At 42.6% G+C, this 27,620-nt stretch overlaps 2 protein-coding genes across 2 annotated transcripts; both read left to right on the forward strand.

Annotated features, from left to right (window-relative positions):
* The first annotated feature begins 6,025 nt into the window (after positions 1 to 6,025).
* LOC108030451 (protein windbeutel) lies at positions 6,026 to 7,377 on the forward strand. The gene is made up of 2 exons (XM_017103343.3): positions 6,026 to 6,374; positions 6,556 to 7,377. The coding sequence occupies exons 1-2, from the start codon at positions 6,099 to 6,101 to the stop codon at positions 7,051 to 7,053; spliced, it is 774 nt and encodes a 257-aa protein (XP_016958832.1). The 5' UTR covers positions 6,026 to 6,098; the 3' UTR covers positions 7,054 to 7,377.
* Positions 7,378 to 15,660: 8,283 nt separating this feature from the next.
* LOC108029962 (uncharacterized) lies at positions 15,661 to 17,908 on the forward strand. Its single transcript, XM_017102464.3, has 2 exons — positions 15,661 to 15,853; positions 15,907 to 17,908. Exons 1-2 carry the CDS (start codon positions 15,851 to 15,853, stop codon positions 17,842 to 17,844), a joined length of 1,941 nt encoding a protein of 646 aa, XP_016957953.1. The 5' UTR covers positions 15,661 to 15,850; the 3' UTR covers positions 17,845 to 17,908.
* The last annotated feature ends 9,712 nt before the right edge of the window (positions 17,909 to 27,620 follow it).

Below are 27,620 nucleotides of genomic sequence, written 5' to 3' on the forward strand. Positions count from 1 at the left end.
AGCCAACCATCCATAAAAATACATTTTATTTATGAGATACCTACCCATTTATAACTTTTAATGGCCGAGTTAGTAAGCCCAAAATATATATCATCAGACGGTATTCCAAAGTCGAGTTATGACCACACCGTTTTTGGTTTCGTTTTTTGTGTGCAATTTTTAATTCGCCGGCACAACATGCAAAAAATGTCAACTCGTGGTTGCAATGGAAGAGAAATCGTGTTGAAGGCGGCTCTTTGAGAGGGGATTTTGGGGGGTTCAGGCGTAGCGTAAAAGGCGGTAATTAAAGTAGAGCGTACAAGGTGACTGACTAATGCATTGATTCATAGTTTAGATATAAAACGCTCCTCCGCCGATAAAATGCCAGCCGAGGGCCGTACACATGCTGAAAATCATGCGGTCAATCCGTCCGTCAGTTCACTCAGGGTTGCCAAGAATTTGCACCTGCATGTCTATGTCCTGCGGGTGCACCTGCGGGTGCACACATGCATCCACACATCCACCCCGGGAACACGATAACCGCATTGAGCTCAGTCGGCTCATGCATTTTTAAAAGCGCGACGTTGGAAATCCTCTTGCGAAAATTTCGTTGCACGTTCGCGGCTCTGCACATGGGAAAAATAAACCTATTTTCTAAAGTATTTTTTAAAAAGTTATAAAGCATTAAAATCATAAATTTAAAGAAATGATTTATTTGAATTATTACAGAATATAAAATATGCTTTTTAAAAAATTTTTTAATTCTAAAACCAAGGTATTAAAATGTTCCTTATTGTAGTTGACAGTAAAACATACATTAACATTTTTTTATTACACAAAAATGGATCCTGTTTTTATGGCTTATGCCATTTAAGAAGGAGCCCGAAATAATATAAATAATAATAATTATACTCATTAGAATTTTATCAGAATGAGAGGCCTATTATGATAAGAACAACTTGGAAAGGATGAGATAAGACTGTTTTTTTGCATACCTCTAACAAGCTTTAACAATTTTAATCAAAATTATTGTTAACAATGGTAAGAAGAATACAAATTTTTGAATTATTTTACTTGAACATAACTGACTGGCTTAACGTTTTGTTCAATGATACCTTGATGGACATCGTTAGCACTTTTTCCCTGTGTTTTTTTGACGAACCCACTGCATATTGCATGTTGTTGTGGTCACTCGGAAAAGTTGTGGCAAATTATTGCATCAACTTTGGCCCGTAGTTTCAGTTCTTGTTGTTCTTCGAAGCGAAAAAATAATGGAATATCTAACTACGGCCGGACCATCAACAGCCGATGCATCGATCCACCGCCAAATCCCCAGCTGACATTCGAATCGAAATCAGTGCAAAAAATCAAGTGCGGTCCCTGCAATTTCCAGAACTTGCGGCGCGACGTCGCCAATTAGATTTGATGGCCGTTTGCACTAAAAACGCTCGAATGTTATAAAACCGAGGCACAGGAGGGCGTTTTGGGACAGAGTGGAAAAGAATGTTAGAAATGTCATGCGAATTGTGCGGCGGTTCAGCCCCCAAAGGCGGGAGCAATCCAATTCTGGCCCATGAAACTGCAATTTGCATGTCTGTCTGCTGGGGTCCTGCCACACCCACCCACTCGGTTAAGTAATTGCCCCCCCTGGAAAATGGTCGAGCAACAAGTTGAGGTAATTATTTGGCACATTTGCATGGGCGTGAGCTTGGGGAAAATGCAGCTTACCCTTCCGCTGGCTCTGCATTTGTTTGTAAACAATGCCCTAACCTCGGATGCGATGCGGGTGAAATATTCAAGCCCATTGGAAGTCCTTTGCTCGGAGCGGAGACAACGCATGCGCCTTTTGAATTTCCCGCATCATCTGTTATACCAGGCTTCCCCTGCGGAAAATCCCTTGGGAAATGGTCTTCTAGATTATGATTTACCATGATAGAAAACCGATCCTAGTCCCAAATGTATAGGTTTTAAGATGTATTATTTTTAAACCTTAGTATGCTCTAAAGTATTGGGATTCCTAACGAACATTAAAATTACCAAAGTAAATATAACTAAACATTTTTCAAAATCCAAAAAGACTGTCAGGTTTCTAGAACAATCTTATAGATTCAAATCTATGCAAAGTATCTATGGGGTCTAAGAATCAATGAAAATAGTTGTTATCGCCGAAAAGGTACAGTTCGCCACGTTTCTACAACAATCTCATAGATACAACTCTATTCAAATGAATCTAAGGGATCCATGAATCTATGGAAGTAGCCCCCAATTAAATCCCCAAATTCCAACCACCTAAGTGACCACTTCAACTCACTCCACCCACTTAAGACACTCTTTTTTGGCTAATTAGTAGGCCGTATGCTAATGGAATTTTCCCTCGGAAAAGGTAAACTGGTCAATCGCTCAAGAAATCACCATTAGGTCGATTGTAAAAGGAATATGTCGACTGAAAGCAAACGAATTTATTTGATTTGCGCCGCGGTTTCTTGGACAAATATTGAAAAAGCGTAATTAGCGCAGGACACATAATAATGCACTCGGGTGATTAATTAGCCAGGACTAACCATTGCCGATTAGTGGAAATCGTTTTCCATACGAAGCTCCTTCAAACCACCAACGATACACTCTCGAATTCCCAGCACGCAGTTGGCATAAAAGTGGAAAACACAAATTTGCAGTCAAATTGGAGGACCAAAGCGAATAAAAGGCCCTGGCTAACTGACCATTTGGCTTTATTGGGTGCACAAATATTGAAAAGAAATTTGCGCTAAACGCCTCGAATTGCCAGGCTGATAGCCACACGTATCGAAATGGCAATAAATGCAAATGAAAAGCCATAAACACGATATCCAGGCCTACGGCTGTCCACCCTTAACCCTCTCCCACCCTGCTCGAGGGCAAGGGTTACGGTTATGAACACTCAATGGGTTAACCAAAAAGCATTTTCAATAAATACCAATTATGATGGGCCCAGTCTATTGACCGTTTAGCCGTGGATTTGACTTTGGCAGTTTCGATTTGGGCATGCGAATTATTGTTCATCTGGCTTTCAGGGGGTGGAACATATGTCCGTTTTCAGGTGGGTCATGCCATGGCCCATTTATGGAATTATGCCATGGCATAAAAATTTGATGAGCTTCAACTTCACAAGTGCCCGGGTCCCAGTGAAAAGTTAACAATCAACGGGACCGGGGAATTTCCATGCTTCGAAATTCGAAATTGCCGGGGTTCTTACGCAAGCTGGGAAGTCGGTACCCCATCCCTAGCCCCAAACTCCATTTATTTTCTATCCAAATTGTCAGTTGGCCAGTTGGCTCCAACATTGCATGTCTTGGCATACGTGGGCCATGAAAAATTCATGGTCCACCTCCATTGTAGTGCCACATAATTAGCCTGCGGCTGCCAAAAAATAAAGGTTGTCCTGAAGGCAGGATTGTAGTTAGGTACCCTGGAAAAATGTGCTTTATCACTAGAATGTTGCATACAATATAAGTAGGATTTCATATAAATATATTTAAATATTGTTTAATTACAAGATATCTGGCTAAGCAAATGAAGGGTTATAAGTATTTTAAGAATTATTATTGAATATAAGAATAATCATTATACAATTAAAAAGACAATCTTGTAGAACTAGAATATTTTTAAAATAATTTTATAAATAAATCAAATAAAATATATTATAATGTAGATTGTTTTCTTGTTATATTATAATACTGTATCACTGGTCGAGCATACCTTTTTACATGTATTTATGTAGTACCAGGTATTCAAATGGAGCACCTGTCCAGCAGGGGGCGATTAGCTTTGTCTATTGGCCGTTGTCCCAAACCCAATAGATGTGTTCTATAAAAAACAATGCCGCAATCGTTAGATTTCCCCGCCAAGATTGCGACCTGAAATTTGCGCGCTTATCACTTTAATGTCGATTGCTCGGTGCCACCCCCACCTTAACCCCCCAGCAGGCCTTGGGGTCGTTTCGCGTAAAGGTCATTGTGTTATTAGTGTCCCTGTTCCTCGACTAACGTAATAGCAGCACAATTTATATTATTAATGCCCCATATGTGGGATCGGGAAGTGGAGAACTTGGAGGACTGTTGAAGGTTTTTCGCTGGTAAGCTCCAATGATTAGTCTAAATATAAGCTTGGATTCGTATTTTCAAATTTAAAGATTGGGTTCTGGATTAGGTTTATGAGCACGAAGGCTTTTACTGACGCATGGTGACAAAGTGTTAAAAATAAAAAGGCTCGTCACGGCATTGAGGGCTGGGTTGGAATATTGGCCGCCCCGTACTTTTTGAAGGCCTTTCAACTGGGGTGTACTTAGCAAATTGCTTGTCCTCTGTTGCATAATAAATGGAGTGCAAACAGAAGTGCGCCGTGAGCCGACCACCCACCGAACTTGGACTCCATTTTTCGCGCTGCTAAAGAGGTCAGCACTACAAATAGGGCGCCTCCAACCTCCAGCCATCCGGTAATTTCGGGCCTTTGTGCGATTGACACACGCATGTCAGGCCCCATTACTGGATCTCCATCAGGCATTACCCCCGACCCCTGCCCACGGGTAATTCCTTCCGAAATTGCGCATTGCCAGCCGGGTTTTCCTTGCACCTGACGCACCACCCACCCACCTATCGCAAAGGCACACGCCCACCCATCAGAAAAGATAATTTACCAGTCGGACATATCGATCGTGTGAAGCCCGCAACGCTTTTCCGTTTCTCCCACCCGAATTGCGTGCCGTGATGTTCAATTTTCCGTGGAGTGGACAAACGAAACCGCAAATGGAAAAACTAAACCAACTATTTTGGCCGCCTAGGGGCGGGGCAGTGGTCATCGGCGGGGCTGAGGTGGCCAGCATGTGTGCCGCACACATGAATTATTAATTGACAATTGCCGAAAATGTCCATTAACCAGCACAAAAGGGGGTGGAGAGCGGGGCGGGGCGGGTGCCACTGGGCCGGGAAAATTTCAATTTCTGGCTAATGAAAATTATGGCGAACGGGGTTAGTTTTTCCATCCACTGGCAGGTGTTTCCGTTTATTCGAACCCCCTAAAATGGAGTCGATCGGCTAGTGGACTTTTTTAGCAAAAGGTCTTTTTATTTTATTCATGTTTAATTACAAAGAATGTTGACCAACTCCACTAAGTACTAACATGAATTGGAAAAATACGAAAATATATAAATTTACCTTTCAAAACTAGTCACTATTTAGAAAATACAATTTAAATAATTATTGACAAATTACTTTAAAATCTTTATTTTAATTATTTGTCGCTTTAAGGCCGATATCTGAATGTCGTTTGACATTCAGTTAAACTTTTGAAAAAGCCAAAGCAAATAAATGTTTTCCTATTTATCTTTTTCAGGTTTGTCAGAAAGCATTACCCACTGAATTGACTGACATTGAGAAATCGAATTTTTGTCTCGCGGCAACTTTCTTTGACCGATAAAAAACTGGAGCCGTAACAAGACATTGAAAAATATGCCTTTAGTCAACATTTGCTTAGTCCGATTGACAAGTATAAATTTATTTGTATTTATGTAATAGAGGGTACTAGTTCTTCGAAGTTCTTTACCCGACTCCTGTACAGTTGCAAATTACGACTTCGCTGGCACTGTCATTTTGTGAACATGCCTAATTGCCCGGCTTCATGTGGCACGCTCTATTGGCCAAATGATCGCTGTGGCCGAAACGAGTTTTCTATCAGTCATCAATGTTTTCTCTAAAATGGCTTTGACAATTATTTCTAGATTTTAACAAAGCCGTCAAAAGGGATGAGCACATAGCGAGTGCGCGGCATTACATAATAAATCTCGCTGCGAGCGTTACAATAGAGCCAAAGCCGAATCAGCTGAACCAACACCAAGAGTTGGCCAACGGAATAGCCGGTTTTTGAGTGAGAGAGACCCGCCGTTTCACTGACGTGTCATTCAACTCGATCGAGAAGCCAAGAATTTTCGAGTTGCAGAGAGCCCGGGTGAGTGTACAAATTCAGCTGAGCGAAGCGAAACGTATCCCAGAACCCAGAAGAAAAACTACTCTTGATCGCCAGCCAGTTTGAGCTGACGACCGGCAAGAGGAGGGTCAAGTCGAGAAGCCTCTGTTTTTGCCACGAAGATGATGCGTATTTTGGTGACTCTGCTGCTGGCCGCTTTCCACGCGATTCCCTCCTCCTGGGCCATAGCCTGCACAGGCTGCGTGGATCTGGACGAGCTCAGTTTCCAGAAGACAGTCGAGCATTTTCCCTACTCCATAGTCAAGTTCGACATTGCATTTCCTTATGGAGAGAAGCACGAGGCCTATGCCGCCTTCACGAAGTCCGCCCACAGAGCTACCAAGGACCTACTTATAGCCACTGTGGGCATCAAGGACTATGGCGAGCTGGAGAACAAGGTGAGCTCCATAGGAATAACTTGGAATTTAAATTTCTAGATTTTTTTTTGGTGTATTACGTTTTTATTACTAGACATTGTAATATACTAAAAACACTACGCTTAGAATTATAATCTTTTCTAATGGCTTTAGTTGCTTCTCACCTCTATGAATATTTAAGAAATTGTAATGTGCTTTTCAGGCCCTAGGCGACCGTTACAAAATCGACGAAAAGAAATTCCCGGCTATCTTCCTGTTCAAGGGAAATGCAGAGGACTATGTCCAGCTTCCGAGCTACAAGGACATTACTGTCAACAACTTGAAGGCCTTTGTTAATGCCAACACACCTTATTATATCGGCCCCGATGGCTGCATCAAGGAGTTTAATGACGCGCTCAAGAACTACGTCAACTTCCCCGATGAAAAGCAACTGAAACTCATCGAGGAGCTGCAGGCGAAGCAGGAGCAGCTGACCACTGAGGAGGCGCAGCAGAATGGCAGGGCCTATCTGATCTATATGCGGAAGATCCATGAGCTGGGCTACGACTTCCTGGAGGACGAGACCAAGAGGCTGTTGCGCCTGAAGGCCAGCAAGGTCTCGGAGGGCAAGAGGGAGGAGCTGCAGAAGAAGCTGAACATACTGGATGCCTTTCAAGTCAGCAAGGTCACCAAAGCTCAGCCCCAAAAGCAGGAGCTTTGAACTTGTCTAGCTGATATTTGTTAAACTTATTACACTTAAGAATTTTTAATGATCATTATAAGTGTCCAAGCTCGGCAGAAAATGTGAGTGTACAATAAAACTAAAGATAAACACATTTTTTATTCCCCATTGGACTTTATACGATTACAAGTAAAATTATTATAATAATTAAACGAACTTGTCAATCTCAACAAAGCAAATACTTAATGTACCTCTACTTTATAAAACCTTGTACTTCCCGTAATCAAAATGTCTGTACAAAAATGATTGGCGGTCATTTTTTAAATCCTCTACCACGTGAAAATAAATATTTACAAAAAACTGCGTCTTACCGTCGAATATAAAGTCTAAGCACTAAGTAATAATAATAACCAGATAGAAGTGAAACTGGACTGCAAGCCCTGAAAGCCAAAATAGATTTCTAAAATATTGATTATGGTAAGATGCAGTCTCACCGAATAAGGACAAGTATGGTTAAGGGTAGATACATCCTTTATTAAATTATAGAACGTATTGATAACTGAGTTATGTCGCCTTTGCAAAACTAGGCAGGCATCGATGGTAGTATCAAACAGAAATGGCTTGTAGGCTTAGGCTAGAGCCTAAGACTTTTAGCCGACAATAATGAAAACCGGACCATGGTTCATTATAAGAATCACAGGCCACAATTCTAATTTTAATGAAACTTGATTTCTAAAAACAAGATAAAACCTTTTTAAAATGTTACCATGAGAAGATTAAAAAGTTGCGGGCACAAATATTCCAAAAAAGATAGTAAGCTTCTGATTAATAATTATTATATTTCTCTATTATTACAGAAGACTGAGAATAAGCAATGTCTAAATTTAGATGTATAAATGAGGCAATTCCAATGAACCAAAATATATTTTTCAAATCGAAATAGATATTTCCCTAGATAAAATATTTAATCGTTAGGATATAATTTAAGCTAAAGTACAGATGATATATTATATATATAACCCCATATAATAACTGCGATAAAAGTTTCCCCTTTTGCTTAAAACAAAGTAAAATAAGTTTTTAGAATGTAATTTTGATTATGACAGCATGACGATTAATTAAGATAAACATTTTAAAATTATTTTTTAATTTCCCATTTAAATTTAAAATGGAAATTATTTTAGTGTAAAACGATACTTCCAATGAACAATGAACCTTAACTACAGTAATTTTCAAACACATTTTTTCATTTTCAATGTTCCGAAATTAAACATTTTCGAAAGTGCATTTAGGTAATCGATTGTGTAATTATTCTCTACCATTATTTCCATAATTTTTGGATTTCAACGAGTAAATTTGTCCAATCAGGGAAAAGAAGGGACCTAGTGAAGGAGATAAGTATTCTCTTTAAGACCTTTTAAAAACATTAAATGACATTAAATTAGCTTGAAACCAGAACCTTTTGCACAATTTAAATAAACTTTTAAATGTGTGCCGATAAAAATATTTTTAAATATCTAAAATTCTCATATTCTTAAATCTGAAAGCGATTACTTCTGTAATTACACTACGTAGCAATAAACTTTCACGTCGATGGCTGTTAGATCATTTTTTTGCTTTGATTCGCCATTTGGAACTGCGCTCAGAATAATAGTGGTGCCAGTACACATTATTTTTATAGCTTAAAGCCTAAATAGTATAAGTCGTCCGATATAAAAATCAAAATCAAGAAAGGTATATCGAAATAAAAAAAAATTACAAGAACTGACTGATTGATAGAGACCACCACAAAATACTACTAATTTTATGGCCGCCGCTGTGGGATATGGCTACAAAATAGCTAAAACTGTCAGTTGACTTTTCATGCAAACCCGCTTGAAAGTATGCAACACAATGTTCACCAAGAAGTGTCCGCTATAAAGTATAGCACACTTATGGGATCAACTGCAGTCTTTGCACTCTCAGATACAGATAGAAGCTTTGAAGAAGGGGAAAGGCCCCAAGCCCCACTAAACTAACAGAGTGTTGTACGAAATGCACTTGGATGAGATGGGGAGAGCAGGCTGGCTCTCTCACACGATCGTGCCAAGGCGAATCCGAATATATTTATGTCTGTGCGTTTGTAGCTTGCTTTTTCTTTATAAATATGGCTGCGTTGGCCGTGCAGTTTTCTCGAATGGTCGATCGTTTAGGGGCCAGGGGTTTTATGGGGGGGTGGGGCTGATAAGGGGTGGGGGTTGCCGTTCTTGTTGTTTTCTGCTGCTGGTGGCGCTGAGCTGCGTCTGTCTTAGTGCCTCTATCTGTATCTCTGCATGTATCTGTATCTGTAGCTGCGCTTGTGTTTGCGTTGTTATCGCTCATTTTCACTTTAATGTAATTTTTTGTGTGCACTCTTTGGAGTTTGCTCTTTTGTGCACACGCTGAGTTGGGGCCGCCATATTTATTTCTGTTCAAAAACAGCACACTTGAAAAATTTTCGGTATTACTTATAGTTATTTCAAATTTAAATCTTGATTTTAATACAAGCCTTTGTTTTTGTTAGACCAATTATAATGCCAGATAGCATAGGATCTTATTTGATGAATTTATTCAATGTATTGTATCATGCGAGTGTAGTTTTGCAATTATACTTTAGCAATAAAAACTGAAACTTTAACAAATTAAAGATAATTTTATGTTCAAATGTAGTTGATGTTTTTTTAAGTTTAAAATTAATCATAATATATCAAAACTGCATTGTATTAACTACACGACAAGCAGCTTAGTATTAAAATGAATATAAATTAATATTCTAAGATACTTTAATGTTTTTATAATAATATACTTGAAAAACAACCGTTTTCATAAAAATGTTCAGATTTGAAATATTTTCCCTCAGTGCAGCAATAAACGCACAAAAAGATGCGTGCTGTTGTTGTTTCTGTGCGCGAAAGTCAATGAACTTTTTCGGTGCTGTCTACGCATTTTTCCGGCTCCGCTTGTTTGCGATAACTATTTGGGTGCACTTTGTTGTGTATTTTGTACTTTTGGACAACGGATACACACACGCCCAGGGGGAGCAAAAACCCAAAATGATATACTTGCGAAGGGAAACGATTTTCTTATCGCTGGCGCTGCTCAAAAAAATCACAATCAGCGCCCGCTTTTGCAATTGTCTGGCCTTTCCTGGTGCAGCGAGCAACCTTTGACCCGCAGCTCTGGCAATTGGCAAGTAAATCTAAAAAAATCGGAAAACTCAATTGAAAGATCAGCATTCTGCTGGTGCTGGCGAAAAACTATTTTCACACACTCGCAACCGCAGATTAAACTCGCATTTATCTGAGCGCACGAAAAAGTGATGCAAATATTTGGTTTTCCACGCAAGTGCATCCATCTCCCGAGATCAGTCATTCTGGCAACCCTTTCTCTGGGCCCTGGGAAATCATGAAAATCACCCACGCAGAAATCGAAATCCATACCTTTGCCCCCATCCCCTGGAATTCACCCCCGCCACTCAGCTGATTATCCATTCAACCCATTTGATGCACCTGGCAAGTGCGCAGTTGTATTTCTTAAGGAGTGCGTAAAATGTGCAGACAGGACAATCAGGGGCAGCAATCTGGAGCACAGGAAAATTGAGAAATTTATTGTCGCCGGCGAGACCGAAAAGTCATCATCAAGCGCAATGTTGCAGGTCCAGCCAAAAGACCTCCATCCCATCCCATCCCATCTCGATCTCCATCTCCATCTCCAACTCCATCTTGGCCATCCGGAGACTACCTGCTGCGAGATTTACGTTTATGCATTTCATTTTGTCGTTTTGTTCGTTCGTTTTTCGATCGTTTTTGGCCATAAAACAGGTTCGGCCCAGAGACTCTTACTTTATCAGCCGCTGCAGATCGCTGCACATTTGAAATGTGCATCCCAATCCCGACTTTTATTCCCTTTCCCAATCCCAATCCCGGTCCCATTACCATTTCCAATCGACGTCTTCCCCCGTCCGCGATTCAACACGCCTACAAGTTGTCAACCCATAAGAATTTAGAAATGCACTGGAAAAACATTATATCTTAAATAGAAAATAAGATAAATTGCAATTATTATTGAGTAATACATCGCCTAAAGTCTTATATTTAATAGTATATATACTATTATTTTAATACATCACTTTCTATAACCTTATTACAAACTTACCAAAGTTACTATTATTTTAATACATTACTTTCTAAAATTACCAAAAAAATATTTATATCATATGTGGGAAAGATATGATATTTTTGAAATGGCAGATATGACTCTTCTTTGGGGTAAGTATCCCTAGTTCCAATAGGTAAATTTTTCTTACTCTCTAGTATGATATCACTGTTTTTCCAAGTGCATGAAATCAATCGCAGGAGGTGGGGAAAGGGTTCGCTGCGAGGTCAGGCCCTAAACTTATAGCTACACTCGGCAAATGCACAATGTGTGTAATCCCCGGCCCCAGCGATATGGAATCTGGTCGGGCGGGACTGACTTTCGGCCCATGTGATATGGGATGCTGGGCCAAGAAAACCATTTTCACGACTCTCGCTCGACGGCGATGATCGTTTTTTGTTGTTGCTGTTGGTTTTTTGCGGCCTCTTTTTTTTGTGGCAGCAGTGGGGCCAAAAACCTGCACAGGTAGTCCGGCCAACAGCTCTAAACCCGATTTTCCTCATCGCGTAATGCGTTTTCTCGGGCTCGGACACGGGCCTCGAGAAAAATGTTTCATTTTGAGGTTTTTGCTTTCCTCCAGCATTCTTTGATTGCAGTTTGGGGCAGCTTCTCATGGCTTAATTGGTCGGGAAGGGGGCGGGGTGGCGGCTGGAGGGCGGGGCAGCGTCTTGGTCGATTGGCGTTTTGGGCCGTCGGCGTCATCGGCCATTGCACCGCATGCAGATGCGTTTTTGGTGCCTCAAAGTCAATGACTCCTCAGGCATTTTCAGGGGGCCCGAGAGAAACGTTTGACAGATTTACACACCAATGCGTGTATCGCAAAGAACCAAGTTAATATGCCAGTTTATTTAAATTTCATTAACTTTAATTCATAATTTATGAAACAGTCGCCCCGAAACTGGAAAAGGAAAACATATTTGTTTGTACTATATTATAAGAATATTCTATTATTATATTAAAATATATAATTTTTTTGCAAGCTGTAGAATATTTGTATTTATTAATAGCATTTAAATTTTAAAATAATCATATCATTGTTTAAAAATCCTTTTTTTCCGTGTAGATCAAACTTACTTTAGTAACGCCTGGGAAAGCGGCGAAATGCAAACCGCCATGACGGAACGCTCCGCTGATTAAGATTCATGGGTGATCTGATAGCACCAGCATGGCTCTTCGACGAGGTAACCAACCCTTTCGCCAGCAAGGAGCTCCAAGGAGTTTCCTGCCATGGAGAGCCTGACCCTCATCCCCTGACGGATCATAATTAACGTCTAATAATTGGCGGAAATTTGTTTGCCATTTAATTGTTGGACTTTCACCACTCGGGCCGCACGCTTCCCCCTTCTCTTTTGCATTTCCAATTTATTTTCACAATTTCTCAATCAATTCCCTTTATTGACCAAGATGCGGGCGCAGCCAGCTAAATTGGTGAATTGCAATTGCAACATCGCGTCGCCTTCGGCTTTTCGGCTTTCCCACTTTTCCGGCGGGTCATTGACTCCCCTTTTATTTGGTGCGTTTCTCGGGAGCGGCGCGAATAAAATGAGCGAGCGTGCCTAGCTTTTCCGCCATTCCCCTTCCCAGCGGAAATCCAAAAATAGTGCTTGTGTGGGTGCGCCTCTTCCACCCAGAGGAAAACATGAGAATAAGTAGAATAAGTAAGTCCCAGACGACCTGCATCTTTGGGCCGCGATCGCTATCGGCGATCGCCTTTGTCCTCCGGCCAGGATTCGCGGGGTTCCCACAAAAATGGATTCCTTTGTTAGGCACTTTTTATATCAAAAATCGAAATCAGGAAAAAAGTCAGGGTCGCAACAATAGGGTCCAAAGGGGCAGCCAAAGTCAGAAATCGCTTAAGGTTAACACATCGCAAACAATGCAGGAGATCGGCGAGCGGAGCGGGGGAGCGGGGGGAGCGGGACAAGTGTCGCGACCACGACGAGGGTACGGAAAATGGAAAACCTGTTCGTTCAACATCATCTTATATCTCCTCTGGACAGCCTGTACCTGCGCTGTTTCGATGCCGAGCCCTATCCTAATTGAGGGTTGGGGGAAGAAAGACTCCGAGTTTCCACGCTCTCGCCGCGGATGCTGAGTCAGCGGCAATTGCTAAAAAATAAATAAAGTAGAGGATCGCCAAGGGATCGGCATCCCGAGAGCTGCAAGATCGCGTAAGCACCGGGGATCGAACAATTAACAACTGCAGGTCTGCAGGTGCCGAAGACAAACAGCAAAAGTCACATACTCCAAAACAGACGGCGCACAATGGCCACAAGAGTCAGAAAGAAAACATTAGCCAAAGGCGAGGCGAAGAGGAAAGCCGAGGAAAATGCCCTGGAGGCGGGGGAAAAGGTCCAGGGAAACACGCACAATAAGGAGAACTCGGCGACGGGACATGCGAGTGCACATTTTCGTCTATAAAATTTATTCGCATTAATCGCCGTCAGAGATAAAATTAACGAAAGAATGGACAAGGACGTGGACGCAGGGTCAGGGGTCGGGGCTCGGGGCTCGGGGCTCGGGGCTCGGGGCTGGGAAGTCGAGTCCTGGGATGATAAGGCAGCATTGACACCTTGGCCCAGGCCGGGCAGGTAGAACCTGCACTGCCGGGCATCCTACAGAACGTCCCCCGATTGCGTGAGTTGCCTTTTTGAGAGTGCCCCGTCTAAGGAGCAACGAATTTGCAGGCTGAGAAGTCCTTGGGCGAGGAAGAGAAACGTCGATTGCAGGACTGTACCGAAAACACATCATACCAATAGATATATAATATTAGTATTTAAGGGCTTATTGAAGATTCATCTATACTTACTTCAGTAAAGCTAGTCAGTTGAATTTCAGTCTCTAAGGATATCTTTGACTTAAATAAAAATGCCTATTACATTCCAATTGGCCATTGTCGAAAATGTATACTTCTTTATTGATCTATTTATTATTTATCACATTTTTAAAGGGAAAGTCCATAAGGAATAATTGTTATGTGAGAAAGTTTATAGTTTTAGTTAGAACCACTCTTGGGGCATTTCATCTAAATTGTAATATATATTATCGTATAATAGTGTGTTATAAGTAAGAAATAAAATATAAGTTCAAGATGAAAAGCGTACTCTATAAGTTTATTAGTCTAAGATCACAAAATTCATTAAATTAATAAACGCAATGATATTTTACAATATCAAACAGCTTAATGTATTTAAAAAATAGTAATGAAAAATATTTAAAAATTCGAGGTATCTTCGTATACTATAATACTAATGATGTGATGCTTAATGTATTTTAAAAATAGTAATAAAAAATATTTAAAAATTCGAGGTATCTTCGTATACTATAATACTAATGATGTGATGCAGCTTTTTTATAGTTACATCTATCACAAAGCAATACATTAAATTTAAAAAAGAGAATAGATTATTACCATCCAATATCACCAGCCCTTTGTATTTACAGAAATTGCTTCCATCAGCTTTGGCCACCGCTTATTAATTTGCATTATTGATTGGGATTACAGTGATGACCTCCATTTTGTACGCTTTTTCCGGAGTGTGCCCCCGAGTCTATTTCCGTAGTGGGCCTGTCCCGCCGCTGTGGTTCGGAGACGGCAATGGACCCCTGTCCGCCGGTGGGTCGGTGGTTCGGTGGTTCGGTGGGTGGTGGGGTGGTTGGCCTGCCAAGCAGCACCGCAAAGTGGAATGAAGCGTATGCGTGTGTAATTAAGTGCGCAAAAAGACGCAGGAGGCTGCCGCAGTGGCAGTGGGCGGCGGGCGGTGGTGCGGGCGTGTCCGTATATCTGTATTTATGGGACACACTTACATATGTATGCAAATAGGAAAAGCATGTTGTTGTTGCTGCCGTACTCCTTGAAGGTTGTCGGTGGTGGATGTGTTGTAGGGTGGGTGGTGCGGTGATAAAAATGTTGATGTAAATTGCAAAAAGCAGTTTTTATGTCCCATTGCCACATTTTCAGAGGGGGCGCGGTGGAAAGCTGAAAGCCTGTGAAGTGGTGCAAAATATTATAAATATTTCGGTGGGTGGGGACTGTCAGGTGGTGGGTGGAATGGGTGGTTGTTTGTCCTACTCGCTTTGATGTACCATTGTTTGCTTTAGTTTGGGTGTCTAACAATATCTCCAATTTTTCATAAATATTTTTGAACGGAAAACCATTTTGCAAGATTGTTATACTTATTGAATATATGAGGGAATGGAAAAGTATTTATTTTCAAAACTGTTCTCTCTTCATGTTGATTTAGACGAAAAGTTCAGGACCTTTTGTATTTTTCAACGTTTTAGTCTTTAGGCAAAAATAAATTGTGGCTTTAAACTGAAATTTTACGGCTTAAAAATCAGTTATTTTGTATTCTAATTCAAATGCAATTAAGGGTCCCTCTTAAAAGCTGCCTAACACTTTTCCAGCAGTGTTGGCTAAATGGCAGTAGGCAGTGCGATTATTTTGGCTGACAGCAAGACAGGAGAGAAGGGTAAACGCAGTTTTTCTCAGCATTAAAATTGTGCCCGAAAATTAGACAAAAAGTTTCAAAGTTTACTGAATCAGTTTCCTACGCGAATTCAAGGGGTAATCGAAGGACTTTTGCTAAACAAAGGTCATAATAATTAATAAATCTTAAACATCTTGTGATTTCTTGGTGAGGCAATAAGATACATTGGCAGAATGGTGAGTATATAAAACAATTTCCAAGAAACTCTCTTGAAAAGCGTGTTCGACAGGCCTATCAGAAGTCGCTTTCCGTGAAATTGAAGCTCCCGAACCGCGTGCAGCCGGAGTTTGTTCCGCAGCCCGGGAGAGAAGGCCAGTACACCAACAAGATACACTACCTCAAGAGGCATGTTCTGGACGAGGTTATCAAGAAGAAGTACGCGCTGGACTTCCTGGAGCCCGTGGACACGGAGGCTCTGAAGGTGCCCACATACTACTCGGTGATAGATCGCCCCATGGATGTGGGAACCATTACGAAGAGGGTGCAGCACAATTACTACAAATCTGTGGATGGGCTCATCGCAGACTTCCAGCTTATCATCCGCAACTGCTTCAAGTTCAACAAGCCGGGCGACGTGGTCTTCCGCAAGGGCCAGACGCTGGAGAAGTTCTTTATGAAAAAACTCAGGGCCATACCCCCGGGGCCGGAGTTGCCCTGCAACAAGGATCCCATGGCGGTGGGCAGGTCGAGAAGCACTGCCAGAATAATGGCGAACTCGGCCCAAACGGAGAGCATGTGCCTTGATCAATTGAAGAAGTTGCAGCACTTCACCAATCAGGCGGATACCACGGCCCGTAACTATTTCAACGGCAAGTGGGATTCGTTGATGAAGAAGCTGGACAAGCACTACTTCAAGTCCGTCGCTGACTTTCGCTCGCACGTGGAGGGCATCTTCAAGAAGTATCATGATCCGGCCAAATCTATCTACGAAAGGGCCTTTCTTCAGCCAGAACCTTGGAGCGCCACCATGATTACAAGCCCCAGTTCGTTGCGCACTTCTGCGCTGACCGATGCGGATCTCAATGAGCTACTGCAGGCCGCCAAGCTGGCGGAGAGTGCCTTGGCACAGAGCCTCCAGGCACAGGGTTCCTGGGAAGCAAAAAGGTCCCGGTCTTTGGTGGAGGCCCTGTCTGCCAGTGTGGGCAAAGTAAAGCAAAAACTGGAGGCAAATAGACAAAAATCCCTGAACGAGTCATCAGGCAAGAATCAAATGCCAGGTGCCAATCCTAAGGATGAGCTAGTCCAGCAGGAACTCAAGCCAGCTCAGGACTTGCTCAGCAGAAGTGAAGTGGACACTCTCGTGGCAGTATGCTACGAGTCCTCGGATGATGAGGGCACCAAAGGCCCATCCAACGTGGGCAATGATGCAGAACCAAATAATTTGCAAGGCCTGTTCCCCAAAATGTCACCGTCTGACATGAGGGAGATTATCCACATGGTCAAACAAGCCGAGGGAAAGTCCGCGGAGCGTTGGGGCGATCTGAACTGGGATATGTCGGGCTTCTCACCGGACACCTTGGAGCTGGTGAGGCGGGCCGTGGCCAAGGGGTTGAGGGCCCAACACAAGCTCAATCTCAAGGACATGCAGCCCTCGGAAAGGGAGGGTCTGCAGCGCTCGCTGCAATCCCAGCTGATGGATATTACCCGCGTGCTGAACAAGAATCGGCGCCGAAGCGCTACTAACTTGGTCAATTCCAGAACCAAACTAGCTCAAAAAAACAATGCCGTGCGAAATAGATCGTGTGGCCCTCTGGCCGCCAGACTGAAGACGCCACCGGAAAAACCTGCGGCTGGAAGATTCGGAGTGGGTGCGACAGTGGGTTTCGGCGTCGGTGAGTGTCGCAATCTGAGCGACACCAGCGATGACTCCAGCGGCCCTCCGAGTACTCAGCGGAGCATGCCGAAGCGGAAGACTCCACCGCCGAGGATGCCCTTTGGCACGCCGAAGGCCTTGTTTGGCAGCGAGCTCCGCATGAGCAGCAGCAGCAGCAGCGAGTCCCAAAAGGGATCCAAGTCGGGCAGCAGTTCCAGCTCCCGCTCGAGCTCCAGTTCGCGTTCCTGCTCGAGTTGCAGTTCGTGCAGCTCCAGCAGCGATTCCTCCAAGTCTGGAAACGAAGGATCTCACATTCCCAAACGCCCATTTTTCAACTACCCATATAATTCTTAACTCTGTTGCTAACGCTTTTAAAATATGTAAGGGATGGCGCATTTTCCAATAAATAGATAGGAAAGGAGGTGGAGATACAAGTTGAGATACATTATAATATATTTTTATTTTTAATAAGGGAACATAATCCAAGCTATATAAAAAAACCATCAGCTTAAAACAATTATATCTAAGAAATATCCTATTATCCTTACTTTAAAATCAAATTAATTTCTTTATAATTATAATTATTCTAAAAATTCCTGTCCTAGAAGTCATTGACACATACCAACAAAACCAACAAACGGATGGCAAAGGGAAATAGTGATCAGAGATCAGTGATTCAGGATCTCCCAGCTCGGCTGTCTTTGCAGCGATCACGTAGCCGGCAAAATTTTCACGGAAAATTATGCAAATTTTCCAACTTTCTCACGATCGCAGCGAAAAAGGAGCGAGGAAGGATGCTCGCAGTACCTGACACCCAGCAGTCAAATTAAAGCAAAGATCACGCAGATCTCGCATCTCGCGGCGGAAGGAGTTTTCCACAGGCAGGGAAATTTGCATAAGATTTTCACTTGGCGAATAAAGGGTGAGGATGCACTCTCATTTGCATAAGAAGGCCCAACTTGCGAAACTGCCAAAAGGACCAAACGAAAGTGAAAATGGGAATGAAAAGTTGGAAAGGAAAAAGGAAAATGCCACAGACAGGGGTTAATTACGGGCACAGTGGACGGCGCCTCGTTCACAGCATGCCGACACGCTCGCACACCTGAGTCCTTCGTCCTGCGTCCCCGGTCCTGCGAGGCGTTCAGCAGGGGGTTGAAGAGGGACGGCACTAGCGTCGCTCATTTGCATAAGGTCCACATGAGATGTGCATGCAATTTACTTGCCCAAAAATTATGCAAATCACGCGTGCAAAAAGGAGACTTTCTCACGCTCCGCGCTCAACTCCTTCGGCGGTGTCCTGGATTGGGAGGCAGCGGGGTCATAAGTGATCAACGATTTCGGGGTGCGGTGTTTGGGTTTCCGCACACCGGGCAACAAATCAATTTTGATCGATTTTAATTTAGCCTTCGATTGGTTTGGTCATTTGCATATTCGAGGGATTTCTGATTATTATGCAAATTCTAAATCTCGGAGTTCCTCGGCGTAGGGCTTAAGAAACTAATGGACTTTCTTATAGAAGGGTTAGGAATACCTTTTGGCGAGAGGTTTGATTTATGCGAATTTTTAGACTAAGATCTAATGAGGATTATTTAAGGGATGTCTTGCCCAATTAAAGTGTATTCTTTCATCTTTATATATTAAATAGAAGCTATCAAGGATTTATTTTAAGGACTTTTATTGTTTATTTCCCATTATTTTTACAGTCTTTAAAATATTTTAAAAAATACTAAAAATCTATTTCGGGGCCACGTATCTTTTACCTTATATGCTAACCTCTCCCTTCCTTCTGCGTTATTTTGGCAGCAATTCGCACATGATTCGCTATTTGGAAATCCCCCTTGTCCAAAACACCACCACCCTGTGCACACAACCCCTAGAAACCTGGAAAACTTGCGAAATCGCCACTGCCATTCGCCAAAATACCAATCGAAGAGTCATCGCAGTTTGCAAAAATTGCAGGAGCAGCCAATGCGATTCGTTTCCACTCCCTTTTCCAGGAACAACCACCACGGCCAGAGGGAATTTTCCCGCTGCCCCCCGGAAGCAAGATATGAACTTTGATGTTGCCACTACACTACCAAAGGCGGACCATAAAAAAATCCGCAAAACGAGGGTTGTCTCTCATAAAGTACTTATCGAAAACACCCCAAAACACCCTCCCTCCGCAGCGCACGGGCACTATTATTAAAAGTGGATTGTGCGTGTGCGAGTGTATCTTGTATCTGGCAATTTTGCAGCAACAACAAAGCGCGACGGGCCACATGCAAATTTTTTGTAGCAACCGCCCAGGGGTTGAAAATTAAGTGAACGAGCGGGCCGAAGGAACGAAAAAAAAACCGGAAAATAAAGCCAAAGCTGCAGCAGACGACGCCCAGACGTGGAAACCTTACTATATTATATATATATTTGTATCACCAACCCCCCAGATGGCCGTTGTTGTTGTTTATGCTAAAAAGCGTTAAAAATGCGACAGGAGCTTCTACATTTCCTGCAATATTTTCCTGCTCTACTTTGGCTTTTCGCGTTGCGGTTTCCAGGGGGTGGCCATTTTTTCCCCCCGAAAAGAACTGTCTTGGCAGTAGGCATTTCGCCCAGTTCAAAATAATTGGGAATATTTGGTTTGAGCACATTCGAAGGGGAAAATCCAATTTAGTCGCAGAGACTTTTGCATTTTCACGCAGAGGGATTTATGTAATATTGAGTTCGGATGGTTTTAATATGGATTCCATACCTTGTTGAAATGAGTCAAAAATGAGTAGTAGAAATTTTGTTTTGTAATAAAGTTTTCTTTATTTGTTTTATATATTGCGGCAGTTTTGTATTTTATTATTTTATCAATTATAAATATTTTTTTTATAATTTAGAATTTATGGTAACTTAGTTTGCATACAAACTTATTACAATAAAGATCAGTTTACCAGTTTATACATTTTTGTTATAAAATACAAAATTTAGGTATATGCACTTAACATACTCATATTTTATAGTTAATCATTGAAACTAGACCGTTCTAAGCACTTCATTGTCTTGATAATAAACAGATTTTCTTCCAGTGCTCGATCTGTATCTAGGAAATGTGAAAATCGTCAGACGTTGGGGACCAGACAGACTTTTCTTATCGCACTCGGATCTGCAACTGTCGCTTTTCATATGGAAACCCGCGGAGAAACCAGAGAAGAAGACAGGGAAAACGTGATGTCTGTAAACACCCAGGACAAACATTCGCTGCTATCATATTTGGCATAAATTACACGCCGTACGCCATTTCCAGCGACCCTTGGATGTGCGGGTGTCTTGGGGAAGGGAAAAGTATCCCTCGGATTCGTTTTCAGTTTTTTATGCGACATAAACAACGGCCGAGGAATGGGAACATGCTCGTAGGAGAATGCAGCGAAAATGAAAATAGATATACGCGCACTCGTCGCGCTTCACACGCGCAGGGATCGTTCTCTCCACCAAAAAGGATCCAATTACAAAAGATGTCTGGGAACTTTGACTCGAACAAAGCAACATGCATTCGAAAACCTAGAAAAAAAACGAAAAACCAAACAAAAACTGTTTGAATTTGTCGCATTTCGAGGCCTTTGTTTCCGAAAAGGACAGCGTGTGTCAGTCGCTCGAATCACTCGAGGCTATCGATCCTGGTTTCACTTTCGTTCGCCGATCCTGGGCATTGTACTCAATACTGGTCCTTGGTCCTGCCAGGCGTGCGCCAGAGCGAGAGGCAGCAGCGCTGACCATGGCCCTGACTTGTTGACCTCTGCGGGCAAATTAGCTACACTCAATAATGAGATACATTGCCCACAGAGACGATCAAAGCTGATGAGATATTGATGCTGATGATATAGGGGTAATGTGAACAAGGAATAGATTTCATGTTGGAGGTGGTCAGGACATATGTAGTCTTGAGGGTGTCCATTTGATATTAATTTTTGATATAATATTTTTAAAATAAAGGACGATTTGCGTCACTACAGCTGCCCAAAGTATTAAAAACCGAGGATGAAATGGTTAAACGTGTGATTGGAAATTCGGAATATTTTATATTTTCTATGCCTCCTCTCACTTATTTCTTAATAGCAAAATATAATAGTGTTCGGTAATTTACAATTTATATATGTAGGTATCTTATTGGAGCAATTTTCAATAAAATCTGTTCATAGGTGATTTTTATAGATACATAAAGGGCACATGCAATCGAGTATTCCTATGAAGGTTCGATGATCGCCGTGCTGTCGTGGCAATTATGCAATCTGAGGCGGCGTGGCCAGCATTTGAATTCCGAGTGCCACGATCGTAGCCAAAATCGTGATGTGGCTCCAGTTTTGTTGGTGTAGGGCCGCCGATCCCAAAGACCCAGGCAAAAGATACAACAAAAACCACGCGAGGCATGCAACAAATGCGTGAGTGTGCGTCGCTGTGTATCTGTGCATCCACAAGTTCGAGTATCTTGTGTTTTTACCAATTTCCCCTTCTTCTGGGAAAGCCAAGATGGCGACCTCGCTATCTCCCCCTCCCCGCCTCCCCCCGCTTTTCCTTGCTTACTTTGTTGTCGTTCTTCTTCGGCGTTTTGTTGACATTACCAAAAATGTTTTATCGCACTGCCGCTGCAGTTGCTGCCGTCTCTTTCGTCGCCCCATATACCCGTCTCCCTCGCCTGCACATGTGCAGCGCATTTTCCCGAAAAATTAAATGCAACATTGCGTCGCCGCGACTCAATTGCGTGGTTAATGCTAATTATTTGTTATTCCACAGGCGAGGAGCGGCGGAAAATGCAGGAAAACGGGAAAAACAGAAGTGGAAAACACACATATTTTTGGAAGACACGCACATGGGACGTGCAATTGCTGGCGATTTCCGGCCGCACAGCGCCGAAAAAATAATAAAACCGAAAATAGACAGAGCTGACTGTACCGGCGAGCACAGTTTAAATTGGCTATAATGACCTTCGGTGGTTAAACTAGTTTGTAGTTCGGTGACTGTTGTAATTACAGGTCTCGGTAGAAACTATGTTGTGCCAATAAGAATACCAGACCGTAAGCCATTTCAAAAACAACAGTAATTACAAATGTTAGGTTTATAAGATAGTTATAGTGGGCTCAAACGTTCTCTATCTTTTATGGATTCGAATATTTGTAAAATTCTTATAAAATTTTAAATGCATTTAACATTTCTACAGTTGCTAGGAAAATAAATAAGTGTCAAGATTATTTATATCATTTTCATTTATCTAAGCATTTAAGAATGTACGAATAGATAAGTAAAGAATATTTCCATAATAATTTACTTAAACATGAGACACATTGACATATGGCAAACCTCTTTATAAATGCAAATAAAACCACCAAGGGGTTAAGCAGTTTGGCAACTGACAGACTCGACTCGTCATTGGACATTGAGTGATCGTATTGCCCTCGAGTGTGTGTGGCACTTTGATTGTAATTAATGGGCTGCAATATTTATCTAATAGCAGCGAGCGGAGAAGACACTTGGTCTGCGATCTCCCCGGGATCCCAAGATAATAATGGCCTGTCACTCACAGTGCAACTGCAGCAGCCAGGTCTTCGAATGCAGCAGCATCCCAATCCCAACAAGCGTCTTTGTTGGTGGCAGTGGACAATGGAGGACAATTTCTCGGCCACTTGTCAAAATAATTTGCGCCTGTCTTTGGGCCTCGAGATGCGGATACCTGCCGTGCAATTGTTGACTTAGTTGCACTCTGCGTACGTGAAATGTGTGAGAAATTCTTGGACAAACTTGGGAAAATCGCCCTGGGCACCAGCAACAGATCGGGAAAATGCTGAAAGAGAAGGGGTAGACTAATATTGGCTGTACATGCGATTAATGCGATTATATGGCATGTCCCCTGTGCGTTTTTTTCATTTCCAGTTGCCCCCACAGCCGCTGCGACAAGTGATGGCGCAGTAAATTCCCTAAAAATTATCACCTGTGCGCACCCGACGAGGCGATAGTTCAATAACCCAACAAAGGCCTGCAGAAGAATGACGAGAAATTATGGCAGTGCACAAAGAGCTGATCCTTGGGATGCAGGCCCAAGGACCACGGCCCATAGACGAAGGACAAACCAAAGCGAATGCCCAAACCGATTGCTGCTCCTGTTGCAAACAGAGGCGGGGGCCACAGCCACAGCCACAGCCACATCCACATGCAACAGGATGCTCGCACACGCACAAATGCGGGGTGAAATCCCCGAATCCCTGGGAAAAGTTAACTTTTTGATTCGATCGAGAGAATAAAGGGGCGCAGCCAGAGAATCACACGGAAAAGTCACACGGCTGGAGGAAAATAGAGGAAAAAGGGAACATGTTGCAAGTCAGGAGCGCAGTTGCAACGATCGCAGCTGATCGTGTGTTCAGCAGGTTGCGTCGATTGGGGGAAAGGACCTCGGGGATAATGATAGTGCTGAACAAAGAAATAAATTGGCTCTGCAATTCCCTGGGAATCTCGTTCGCCTCCATTTAAGTTAGGTAATTTCTTGGCGAGTCTCGCGGGTTCGCATCTCTACTAGATCGTTAAAAGCGCTTACTTTTCGCCAAAGCTTCGGTTCGCAAAACTCAGCACTAAATGTTTATAAAATATTCCACAAAGCTTGTTAAATACACTATTTATAAAAGCTTGCTTGTGCGAATCAAGTTCGTTGAATCTGGTAAAAAACAGAATTTGCTTATTTCAACAAGTCAAATTAAAGCTCTGTAATCTAATGATATATGGTTCTGCAAGGCTTGATAAATAAATTCTTTAGAAAAACGTATTTTTGTTTTTTTGACAGTTCTGCGGTCACTTGACTGTATTAGCTATTTTAGCGCTTAGAGCCTGATTTCTTTATTGAGGTTGTCAAGGTTATACTTGACGGTTTAATGTTTTCATAAGATAACAATTTAAAAAAAAAACGACATAAAAATTAAATTAGTTTGCTTGCTTTTATTAACAATACCTATAAAAACAGATCTATTATCTTATGCTGAAGTTTAACTTTAAGATTATGAATAAAGGTATGTCGAGAACCATATTTAATCATCTATTATGTGGCAAAAATTTTACTTTTAGATATTATGTTAAGCAAAAACACAAAGAAGTCATTGCCATGGCGACGCAAAGATCTTCCAGAAGTTTAGTGTCTCTCGATCGTTCCAGAGAGCTTTTCCAGTGGCTTGTAAGTTCTCCCGGTGGGGTTCTCGAGCCCCACTGTCCCCACACCTTCCAGGTTCTTGTCCCCAACCGCAAGCCACGTGTCTGGCGGTTGTTTAATCACCTCAAATCCACAAGGCACGACGCCAAAGCAGCTTTTGACTTTTTGCGCAAAAATGGCGATATAAGTTGTGCCAAAAATAAGCAAAAGCCCGCTCACCCATACCCTCTCACACACCCATGTGCGAAAAGCTTTCGTTTTGCTCTTTTTGTTGTGTGCAAAAATGCTCTCTGATTGGTCGGCTTGCGAATTTTCGCGAGTCGCAAAAGCGAATAGAAAGCTTGCACATTCTCCCGACCGGGAGCCGAAGTCTGGATTCCACTTCGGCTCCACTTCGGCCCCCATTCGGCTCCCCATCGGCTGCAGGGAGAGAGAGGGAGCGAGCAAATCGTCTGTTTACGCCAAATTGTTGTTGCCCGCGGCTAGTTTTTTGCGTTGTTTTTCGCTTTTTGCCGGCATTTTGCTCTTGAATTTTTGTTTTCGCTGCGAAATTCAAGTTCAAGTTTAGGGACGTTGTTATTGTTACTCAACGCTGGCGTGCTTTCGCACGGCTGTGTTTGTGATAGTATCTGTGTGATTGGGTTCTGGGCTGTGGTTCTGTTGACGCAACTTGTTGCTTTTACGTCTGGGGAGAAATTTCGGGAGCTTGGGCTTAGGTTCAGCTGAAATTTGGCACGTTTTGGGATACTTTATGGAACTGTATCTATCAGATACATAATGGTAGTGTATATAGCAGGTACGTTATAGTACTGTATCTGTTAGATACTTAATGGTAGGGTATCTAGCAGGTACATTATAGTGCTGTATCTGTCAGATACTTTGTAGCCCTGTATCTGTCAGATACTTTTTTGCATGACCCATATAGAAACTGTATATTTTTATTCGTAGACTTATTCTTGATAAGTATATTGATGTTCTGCACATTTTCGATACGTATCTTATTCTGCACTCATCGGCTAGCAGGCTTTACGGTGTAATTGTCATTGAGCGATCCGTCCTTCCGCGTATTCACGTAGCAGCTTTTTGACCCTGGCCCACCGCATTTGTTTTCGTGGTAAACAACAAAATCTACTCGAGAACCAAAACCGCGTATACACACACACATTTGCGCCGCATTTTGCTGTAAACAAAAATTGTGTAATAATCAAGAGTGACCCTGAAAAGCGCTTGAGAGATAAACAAGCGGCCAACTGGCGGGCTGATTTTTTTCTAGGTTGTTGTTTTCGATTCACGACTGTTGATATATTTGCAAAATTCTTACGTGGGCCCAAGGGCCGACAATAATTCTATGCTCGACGAGAGAGCTTTCCCCCCACCCGATGCCCAAAACGTTGTTGATTCTTTCGCTAGTTTGTGAACTTTTTTTGCTCAATTTGTGAGTCAGTGGCGTATGTACAAGCCGTCAGTGTGTGAGAGTATATTATGTACTGGGGTACATGTACAGTCGAAGCTTTTCTACACACACGCCATTTTTCGGGGCTCTCTCTGCAGGCGAGAATCGGCGAAAGAATAAAAAAACAGATTCAGTCTGCCCAACACAGTCCCCACTCAGAAACTGAGAAACCCAGTTCCACTGCCAGTCCCAGTCCCTTGCTAAAGGCCTGAACCCAAGGTCAGTGCTCGTACCGCCGCAGAAGTTTGGCGGTCTGTCCAGAACTTACAGCGACACATGTAAATCGCCGCTGCCAACCCTGCCCCGCCCTTCGAGATACACGAACTAGCAGATACAGCGATACCCGGAGAGACACAGACCCATCCGACTGGCTGTGAATATGTAAACTTCCGAGAATCCGCTGTTTTGCCCTTTTTTTATTTTATTTTTTTCATAACTTTGCGGCATTTTGCCAGCCGAAGGCAAAGAGTTCACTTCGATCCGCGCCAGAAAACCAAAGAAAACCCCAGTGAAAAAATAGGCGAAATAGAACAGAAATCAACCCCAATACAATGCCGATCAAAATGTTGGCGGACTTAAGCACAGTGAAAACGTGGCTAAACTATTTGCGAAAATGTGAGTCGAATTATGGTTAGAGTCGAAGCTCTGATCAGCCAAGAGGTACATTTGTAAAACGTGTTCTACGCGCGCCAAGAACCCCGAAAATCGTCCCCCGATCTTGCGGATACTATATACGGAAACGACGAAACAACAGCGGAAAAACAAGGTACGTACTCTCTGGAGGGCGGTTTCACCCCCACCTCCCCCGGCATGTGACCGTGGCCGTATAAATTCTAACAAAAATTCACAACGCTCGACTTGAAATTTCCCTCAAATTGCTAAAAATAAAGTAAAATACGAATGTGCGTGCGAGTGTGTGAGCGAGTTTTTGGTGAAAACATCGTGGAAATGCACCCCATGCGCCGCTCTAAAAATGCTAGCCTGTACTTATCGGGGGCGTGGTCGTCGGCTTTCCATTTCCCGAATTTCCACATGTGCATTGAGCGGCAAACTGCAACTGCAACCGCCACACTCGAGTGGCGCTGGCGGCACAAATGGCATGGCCCTTGGCTCGCTATTTATAGCCAAGGCAGCGCATTCGTATCTGCTATCTGCGCGCTACATGGATAGCATATGTACGTCGTATCTGTATCCATAGCCGGATCTGCAACGACTTCGGCAGACTTACATATGTACATGGGCGACTGTCACCCAAGGGTGCGAGTTCCAGATACAAGCGATCATTGCAAACATCAGTTTTATATCTGTGGCCATACGCCCCACAGATATATGTCTTCACTAGACAGAAAATAAATCAACTGAAATTTCAGAAGGAAAATACATTCAATTAATTCATACTCCCTATCTGCTTTTGTAATATCTTTATGCACAATATGTCGACTTTTCTCTATCTGTAGAGATTGTATCCCTGTATCTGCGCCAGCGAAATCGCTTACAAAATGGCCGACCCATGCAAAGTTGCAGTTG

The sequence above is a fragment of the Drosophila biarmipes genome, chromosome 2R (assembly GCF_025231255.1).
Source record: "Drosophila biarmipes strain raj3 chromosome 2R, RU_DBia_V1.1, whole genome shotgun sequence".
Classification (NCBI taxonomy): domain Eukaryota; kingdom Metazoa; phylum Arthropoda; class Insecta; order Diptera; family Drosophilidae; genus Drosophila; species Drosophila biarmipes.